Genomic DNA, 9,739 nt, shown 5'->3' on the forward strand with positions numbered 1-9,739 from the left:
TGTTGTACAATTTAAGTTGGTCTAATTCATACCAACTAAGAAAACTATCTTTTCCTTTGCAATAAAAATTTCTAGGAGACCTAAATAATTCATACATTTAAATCTAATTTTCAGAAATAAATTAAGCGGAAGCTTAATTCATCTTTACTTTCAGTGTATTTAAAGCACTAAATACAATTTTTTCATATATTCATAGTTAACTTTCCAGTAAAATTAATCTTTTAGAAAGATACACTATTTTCATACTCTATCAGCAACCTATGTACAGGTCTCATCTTCAAAATTATATAGCTTATGCTCTTACAGGAGATTTTCTTCATGGTTCTGAGATTGAGAAGGGCCTGCCTGAATCATTACCTGTATTCTAGAGCTTTCTGTCCATCTGAATAATCTGGATTTCAGTGAAACGTAACAGCGCTTCTTTAAGACTCCTTGTACAACCAAATACAAAATAGTCATAGTTCTGGTACTAAACTGTTGCATTAAATCCAACTTAATGACTTCTTATTGCTGTTCTTTTAACAGCAAATTATACTATATGTGATTTTGAGACTGACCTCTGTGGATGGAAGCCTCTAAGCACAGGTGATGCAGACTGGAGCATCATGAAAGAAGAGGTTCCTCCTGACATGGGACTCCCTGGCAGAGTTGATACAACTGATAATGGACATGGTGAGATTCCTATTATTACAATTATTATTTTCCTCCTTCTGTGATGAATATTCGTACTTATAAATCGTGACAGTCTGATAATAACTGATTTAAGATGGATGCTATGTATGTATATAATGCAGGTAACATGTTACAGAAAGCTAGTTTTTTTGGGATACTCTTTCTTAGATTTGATTTGGTTACTGTGCCTTTATATAACCTTCATTTTCTGCTGGAACAATCAATGAGATGAGACAATGCATCTTAAAGTTTTTTGAGATATTGATCTTTGAACTGACATAGCTAACTTTGTTCACACATATCATACGCATCTTTGTATTAAATATTCACACGGGTACATTCTTGAAAATATCATTTAGACAAGATATTGCTTTTTGTAGAATGCAGGTAAATTAATCAGTCTTGTCTGGGAAAAACAGAAAGTGTGTAATAGCCTATGAACAGTTGTTCTTCCTTCAGCCCATAGTTGCTATACAATGCATTCAGCTGGAAAAAATTATTCCAGCAGAGGGCTGTTTTAAAGTATTTTTCCAAAATGAAAATGTTATTAGTGTACTGTATAAAACCAAAATGACTATTTGTCATTGTCAAATAATATTGGCAAATATCCTGTGGCTTTAGTTTTGTTAAAATGTACCTATTGCACTGCTTCCAGTGGAGCTGAGATTACTTTAAAATCTGGATTACAGTCCAATACCCCTTTAAGTTAATTTTTTTAAAAATTATATATATTATTTTACAGCCAGATCACCACACTTGTGGTGTTCATGTTAAAGGAGTGTAAAATATTAAATATTTCACCTCAAGTTTTCAAATATAGATGGATTCCAGGATTAAAATTAATCTGAGTAAATCCTAGTGCGGTGCAAGTATGTATGCACATGGTATATAATAACTCTAACTGCCCAATCATGTGCCTTTTTTTCAATTGTTTCCCAAGTGCTGAAATGCACCAAAATTTCAGTTTCTCAGCAGCTATTTGATATTTCTTTTTATTCTCTCTAGAGTAGCACTGGATCTGCATTATTGCATTGTTAGCAAACATTACTCCGTCACAGCTTCCAATCTCTCACAGCTCTGAAGATGGACACTGATATGTCTGTGTCTTTCCTATATGGGTTATTCTAGGTGCTGGCGATATCTGAGGTGTAATGTGGTCATAATGAGGGCTTCTGATGGAAACAGCATGTTAAATTAGCCCATATGGAATTATGTGCTGCTACACTTAAGCTCCTTTGACACCTAAATCATTACAAGTTAGGTTCACATCTTTATATGTTGCTGCAGATTGAAGCCTCAAGCAGATCTTGAGATTACCATGCAGCACTTCTCAAGCCCAGTAGTGATGCATCCATATAAATTAGTGCAAAGGTCTTTCTGCGATGATTTTGTACCCATTTATGACTGTGCCTGCTGCAGCCACATCACAGCTTTAGAATTAGGCTTCCAGAATTTGAACAAGTCTTTGTCAACATTAAATCAAGGTCCTTTGGCTGCAGCAGTTGCTTGTGATACCACAGAGCATTCATCTCTCTTCTCTCCTGGGGAGGGCAGCAGCAAATGTTGATTAATGAAGATTTTAACAAGGCTACTGTAGAGCCTTAGCTGCAAATTAAAGGAGGATCCTTTGAAGTACCCTTGCATTCCAATGAGGGGAGCTTCCCTCACACTGTGGAGCGCAGCATGCCAGTTTGTACAAGGAGCTGTAACCATCACCTCTTTGTGCCAGCCTTGCTAAAGCGATGCGATTATTCACGTGGGACTGGTCCTAACCCTCTGCTTCATTATGTATCCATGGGAAATAAATCGCTACGGAGTATGACTTGGGCAGCACAATAGCTGATTTTCCAAGATGTAAGGCAATATGTGTAATATCAATGCACAAACAAGACTGAGCCTTTAGTGTTGTTTTGCATAGACTTTCATGAAAAAGTCTCAGTATTCAGCAAAGGCAGCACTGACGGCATTCAAAATATGCTGCTTTAGGGCCCCTTGAAGATGTTTATCCTTCCCTACCTTTGTTTGAAGCACATCTGCTGTAGTTCAAATCCAAAGGCAGTTCGTTTGCCAGAGCTCAGATTAGATCTTTAATTAAGCTTTCATCCCCACTAGCACAGACAACAATGTCAAGTCTGTGGACCCCATGAGAAAATATAGCTTATTCCATTAGCTCCCATGGTCTGCAACATTGTTAGCGTGCTTAAAACTGGCTGGGCTGGGCTGAGCTGAGACTGAATACTGTACCCTTAAGGAAATAAATTTTTGTTCCAAATTCTGTTTGAAACATTATTTAAGCCAATTAAAACATGTCCTTTAGGGATCCCAGCTGAGGTCTATGCTGTTTGATCTCCAGAGTGCTGGGTTGCAGCTCCTGCACTCCCTGAGGTCTCTCCAGCATGTGCAGGGAGCAGGAGGGCACTGTGCAAAGGTGATGGGAAGTAGTTGTAGTGTTTGGAGGATGGAGGTCTTAAGATTTTTGCCTAAAGAGGGCAGATAAAAATATATGTCCAGTGAGTCTGCACAGTAAAGCCCTCATAGAAGCAGCATCTGAAGGCCTGTTGCACTGCTCTGTATTTACTTCCTCAGGTTTAAGTGCTTGCAGGCACCATGACAAGGTGGCCTTAGCAATGGCTGCCCAAATACCCTTTTTTCCTTCCCCCCCTTTCCTCATCTTTGGATTCAGTCAAGGTAATTTTACTGTGGAGGAAAGAGGCAGGAGTGTTTAGCAATTCTGTTTTGGTTTTGCCTACAGAGACACTGGTTGTCACAGTCTGTTACAACACCCTCTTCATTATCCACAGAGATTGAACTGATGGCAAAGCTGTTTCTTTTGTTTACATTTATGAATAAGCTTTATGTGCCCCATGAAGCACATAGTTACCTCTCCGAGGTAGCCGTTTGTCTTTGAAGCATGACATATTTCTCAAATTTCTTTGTTGTTTTTTTTTCTGTTTACAGGAACATTCATTTACTTCAGTGGATCACATCAGATGAACACAAAGATGGGCACATCTCATCTGCGGAGCCCTTTCCTTGTCAATCTGTCCCCTGGACTTTCTTGCTGTCAGGTAATGGTTTGATACTAACTGTCCCCACCTTCGTAAGCTATCACTCACCTGATGTGCAGATACAGTATTCTTCATGTTGAAGTGTTGCTGCAGAAAAACTGGCTCCATTTTAATACCCATGGAAGGAGTTACAGACTAGTTCTTTGGGAGGAGAGAGATGCAGCAGGCTTTCTACTGCTTCACTGCCAAATATTTATATCTGATTATTATTCATTCTAAAGCATCTACCAAGTGATTCGGATTCATGGCTGTGCTGCAGGTTTTTGTATGCTGTGACATATGTAGCTGGACAACAACATCTAGGCCATATCAACACAGTCAAAGCAGGCTGCCTTTGAAGCCACAGCTGGCAAAGAGTTGCACTGTTGTCTGTAGGCAGGGAATACTCACACATCCAACATCCCATAAAAGGAGACCTGTGGTCTGAAGTTGCTATATAAATTAACTACACTGATGTGACTGGAGAGAGTTAGCTACCATGCTGCAGACACCTTCTAAATTTTAATTGATGGTTTGAGGAGGATGTTTTTCAAGCTGACCAGCACAATACTTAAGAGTTTACCTTGAAGTGTTTGTTTAGTCAAATGTCTTGTGGCTCTGCAGAGGAATGCAAAAGCAACCAGCCAGTATGGTTGCTGATCAATTAATGCATTTTCTCAGTTCTTAATCTTCACAAGGCTTCTTAGTGTTGTAAAGAAACAGAAATAAAACAGATGCAGAATGAAATCAAGCAAAACGCTGCTGCTGCAGAGAACATAGAAGGCATCCCATCAGAGCCCTGCTTGTTGCATTACTCCTGGGAAACCAAGAGCCTTTGTGTGTACGGTGCATTTGTTCAGGCAGTTTCATATCTCTTTTGTAGATTTTTTGATACTGAGTACATACGCACCTTTCAGTTCAGATTAACTTATCTTAGAATACCTTAAGGTGAACTGAGCACAACTGGTATGTGAATCAGTGAATCATTCTGGTTAGATCTATTGCAGAGTTTGGTCTGCATCCAAAATAAATACAATTGCAGTGGGGATGCACATACATTTCTTTAGTTCAAAGTCAGAAAATAAACCATTTTTAATTTTGAATAGGTGGGTATTGAATATATTTAAAGTTCTCAGATTCAACAAAAACTAGGGCAAGTTCTTATCCAACTATACATGTCTAAAAAAAGAGTGTTTCTGAAGACAGGGAGCCTGGCTTTCTGCCACATTTTCTCTGTAGACTTTTATTTCTGGGAAAGAGCAAGGACTAGGGGGTTGCTCATTAGGATGTGTATTGGTGTGTTGTGCTCTCTTCATATAAATGTGAGATGTTGCCCTCTGTCGGATGTCCCACTGAGAAGATAAAAGGATCTACATAAAGAGATCTATGTTTATTAATAGCTTTACAAGTTCTTTGGTTAGAGTTGGGGTTTTTTTTGTTTGATATTTTTTGTGGGGGTTTTTTTGTTTGTTTGTTTGTTTTTAAGGAAAAAAAAAGAGAAAGAAAATTGGAGTAGAGGGATAACAGTTTTGTATTGTACCTTACTGGCTAATTGAAGCTTAGAAGTAACTTCTTTCTGCAGCTTCTTGCATCTGAGTCTTCCTGTAAATGTCAGCTAAGAAACATAATTTAGCTCAAGGTTTTGGAGTTGTAGAAGTAAATCTATAGTCTCTGTTTATGTCTCTTTAATGGACACAGTAGTCATTGTAAAGTAGAACGTAGAGACATAGAGAAGGTAATTTTGTTTCTTATGTAATGAAAACACAAATTTGTTTGAAAAGCTATTTGATAAACTTTACGTCTATAGATTGTTTAGGATTTAGCTTTTCAAACAGCTCACTTCAAAATGTTTGTATATCTTCTGCTTTGTATCCCTTAAGCTTTCCAGTGGAGAAAAATTAAGATAAATGAAATTATTTAAATTTATAAATAAGTCTTAAGTTTTATATGATACATTATGTTAATGAGCTGGCAAAAATGGAACACTATGGGAAATTGAGAGACCAAGTCCATCAGCCATGAAACAAGAAGATATTAAAAAGTAACAGTGTGTTGTAACAAGAATATTCCTAATCACTGATCTCTATTGTACTATGTAACACAAGAAAAAAAGAAGCTCTCCTTTCATACATAGCAGATGTTGTGTCTTTGGTGTATTTGACAATTTTATGGATTAAATTCAGGGCCAGATGTGAAACATAATGAATCCACATGCATGATGTTTTTCAGATTATTAGTCAATGATTTGAATATAAGGAGTTCTCAGATTCATCAATTTTGTTCTTCAACTTCCTTGGCACACTAAGGGTCTACAGCTTTAACAGAGATGCTAATGTGATAATTTACTGGAGAAAAGACTCCTCTCAGAGTCTGGTTACTCTTAACCTACTACTTCTCTTAAAAGAAGGGGGAAAAAAAAAGAAAAAAGATCTCTTGGGAACAAACAAGGAGGAGAGGTGTGGAAGGGGACATAGCTGGAGATGCACCTACAGAAGATGGTGGTCCATGCTGAGGAGGTATGGCTCTGAGAGGACTGCAGCTGTGTGTGACCCATGCTGGGACAGAGACACCCCCAAGGGACTGTGGCCATGGGTGTCATGTGCTGGGGTGGGGACACACCAGAGGGACTGCAGCCTGTCAAATCCCTGAGCTGAAGCAGGGGAAGAAGAGTAAGAAGCAATGAGCAGAGGAAAGGAAAGCGTAGGGAGGATCAGAAAGAAACCATTACTTATATGCCCAGCCTCCTGCTCCATCTGTTTCCTCACCAAATGAATTGGGCCAGACTGAGTGTAACCTGCAGCAAAAATTAAGAAAATTAAGACTGGGAAGAGGGTAGGCCAAGTGTTTGTCTTAAACTGGCCTGGGAAAGGGGGAGGATAGGTGTTTGCTCAAGTTTGTGTTTAAGTATTTGATTTATTTTTTCTCAATTTGCGTTAATTCACAATAAATTGAATTAAGTAAAAATTACGCAACTAGTCTATAGCTGGTTTGCCTGTTACAGCTCCTAATATAGTGCTTTTCCACAACCTGTACAGCCTATTGTGTTAGCTGTCTTGCTCAAAAAAAAGACTTTAATTGTCTCATGTCTAACTGAAAGCTGGCTAACACATACATCTCTGTGTCCTGAGGCTAAAGATGGGTTTTCTCATATTTGTTATTCTCTTTCAAAAAAATACATGTTTCATTCAGTCATTAAACCAAAATAGTCTGTGTTTTTTAACTCTGAGAGTTGATATACCATGAAAAACTAAAAGGAAAATTTATCTCTGGAGTGTAATGATTCAAGATTCACAGTGTAAGATATGAAGGCAGGGAGAGGACTGGGTGGGAATAGCTTTTTTTCAAACAAGGTATTCTACCTTCATGAAGATTCAAGAATTATCAAGGCTTTTGCAGGGAAGTAAAGAGTCTGCAGTTGAAGAAATTTTAATCTTTTGCTATGTGAAGAAGCACAAAGGACTCAGGCAGAAGGAAAAAAAAATTGTCTTTGAAAATATAATTTCTTCCCAGCTGTTCTCAGCTGAATTTTTGTCTGGGTAGTATTTAAAATAAATTAAAATAAAATAAATGCATCAAGATTACTCTGTATTGCAGAGGAGGCATAGTGAACTGGGATTCTTGATGTTTTCTGACCTTTTCTTCTTTGCAAGCAGGTTTTTGTGGCCCCATCCACCTACAGTCATTGTTTTTTCTTCCCTTATGTTGGTCAATCCACTTGTTTCGGGAGATTGATAGATTATTCTAAATGTCTAGCTTCAGATACTTTTTATTTGTGTTGGTTGTGGAAATGGAAGATCATAAGGTTTCTTTCGTATAAGTACCTCAGATATTATACTTCTGAGTTTAACTTACTTATGAAGCTGTCCTATATTCAGCATTTGCAAAGAAAAATAATCTTTGAGATGTTTCTAAGTCCTTACTAAGCTAAAAAGAGTTAAAGCAGGTCATACCAGACAGTCTGCATCAGTTGAGAGATACAAGTGAAAATTAAATTTTAAAAATAAGTTTTACTTTTAATTATGATGTTATCTTTAGACATAATACTACTTCTCAACATGCCATAGTTTCATACATCCCTTTCTTTTATGCCAAGGCTATGTTTAGACCTGTCATGTCATTCTGTGTTATAATGTACATATATGAGTTAGTACAGAATTTATTGCATATTGATGGTATAGTTTTTACAGTGTTTCATTAAAAACTCTTTCAACAGGTAAGATTTTGGTATTGGTTATCTCAGGATTCCCAGCTTTCTATCTTTAAGAGAACTGGATTGAATGGAAATTTGGAAAAATTGTGTGACATTTCAGGATTGCCTGAGATGCAGTGGACAAAAGTGAATATACCTGTAGAAAGTGCAGCAGAGGACTTACCTTTTCAGGTAACAAGAGATTACATTTACATTGCTTTCAAAAATGTATTCAAACTTGGCCTTTAGAATAAATTTACTTTTACAATAATGTATAAAAAGAGAATTTCTATTCTTTAATGCTCATAAAAGGAAATCCATTCAGCTCTTTCAATAGATGTAGCAATTAAAGAGCATCACCATTGTTTTAGTATTCTATGCCTTAGAATTACCTTTTTGTAAGAAAAATCTAGTAGCAGTACTGCAATAACTTATAAAAAATATGAGCTTGCTATAACAACTTCTGATCACTATAAGAGCCTAATCATGTTGATTAAAGGCAGGAGAAGTGCAGATACTTTAACTTGCAACATTGATCACAGAAGCAATTAGCAGTTTTCAAGTTTAATTTTGCTTTTACATAATCTCAGGCTACTACATTTTACTAAAACTTAGAAAGGGGAACCCTTAGATTAGGGGAATCAACAACTTAAATATAAAGATTTAAAACAAAATTTTGGTTTCAGTCTCCATTTTATATCTCATCTATAAAATAATGTAAAAGAAACGGCCCTCAGTTCTCATTATTAGTAAATTATGACAGAACTTTACTTTCTTTTATGATCTCTTGAATATTTCCTTGTACTTACAAATGCATCTTTACAATCCCTACATTTACTGTACCACATGTTGTTGACATCAGCAGGTATAGGTTAACATAATTAAATGGAGTTGTAAACCCATTGTATTTAGTAACCATGAATAGCTAATTTTAAAAGGTGTATAACTTTTAACAGTTCCAGCAGAAAGACAGTTCATTCAAGTAGTGATGGCTTTTACCATTTTAGATTCAAACAAGCTCATCTGGGTTGAATAACTTTCCATAAGTAAATGTAGTTATGGCTTTGACAGCTGAGTAAATTTCTGACTTTGATCAAATCTCAATTATAGTCTTTTCAGAGTAGGTTGTAGGCAGTATTTGCTTTCTTAGAAGACATAGTAAATTATAAAAGAATACATAAACATGTCTCTTTATCATGTCACCTTTAATGAACTAATTTATTTCTTTGTCCTTACAGATCATTTTACAAGCTACCATTCTTGCAACAGATGCTATTGTTGCTGTTGATGACATCAGTATAACAGAGGAATGTAGAGTTGTGAATAAATCACTTCCAGGTGTTAACCAAGAAAGTGTAGGCAAGTTCTGTGGTTTTCAATAAATTTTCCTCAACGTATGTTATGTATAACTGTGATTCAACTGACAACTTGAAGATACTTTTAAGAAAGTTGAGGATAATCTGAGGAAGAAGTCCATCTGCTGTAGTTGTCTATAATGAAGACTCTCATCCTGTGTTACACACTAGCTGCTCTAAATGCAAACAGCTGAAAATATAAAATAACTGCAACCTTCTGTCAAACTGCTGCTTCTGGTCCTCTTGAATATTAAGAGCTACTTCCCTAAAATTACGTGTTCACATACGCAGCCAGTGGTAATACTGATGGGTTATACCCAACAGATATCTGAATTTCTTCTTTATTGGAAAATTTTAAAGCATAAAAGAAAATTTCAGTGTTGTGCTTTTAAGGTTTCTCTAATCCCTCTATACAGTCTGATTGATGGTATCTAGGTATTTGAAGAAAAATTAATTTGCTCTAATTATTTTCCCTA

General features: G+C 36.5%; 1 protein-coding gene across 1 annotated transcript in view; it reads left to right on the forward strand.

The window, feature by feature from the left end:
• MALRD1 (MAM and LDL receptor class A domain containing 1) overlaps positions 1 to 9,739 on the forward strand; it is a gene marked incomplete at both ends in the record, with an annotated part of 60,764 nt that overhangs the window by 39,711 nt on the left and 11,314 nt on the right. Inside the window, 4 exons of the mRNA XM_010192317.1 lie at positions 526 to 672; positions 3,631 to 3,740; positions 7,933 to 8,100; positions 9,147 to 9,267. Coding sequence (XP_010190619.1) covers positions 526 to 672; positions 3,631 to 3,740; positions 7,933 to 8,100; positions 9,147 to 9,267 — 546 coding nt within the window. The remainder of the gene's footprint in view (positions 1 to 525; positions 673 to 3,630; positions 3,741 to 7,932; positions 8,101 to 9,146; positions 9,268 to 9,739) is intronic.

Source organism: Mesitornis unicolor, unplaced genomic scaffold (genome assembly GCF_000695765.1).
Source record: "Mesitornis unicolor isolate BGI_N332 unplaced genomic scaffold, ASM69576v1 scaffold9989, whole genome shotgun sequence".
In the NCBI taxonomy this organism is placed as follows: domain Eukaryota; kingdom Metazoa; phylum Chordata; class Aves; order Mesitornithiformes; family Mesitornithidae; genus Mesitornis; species Mesitornis unicolor.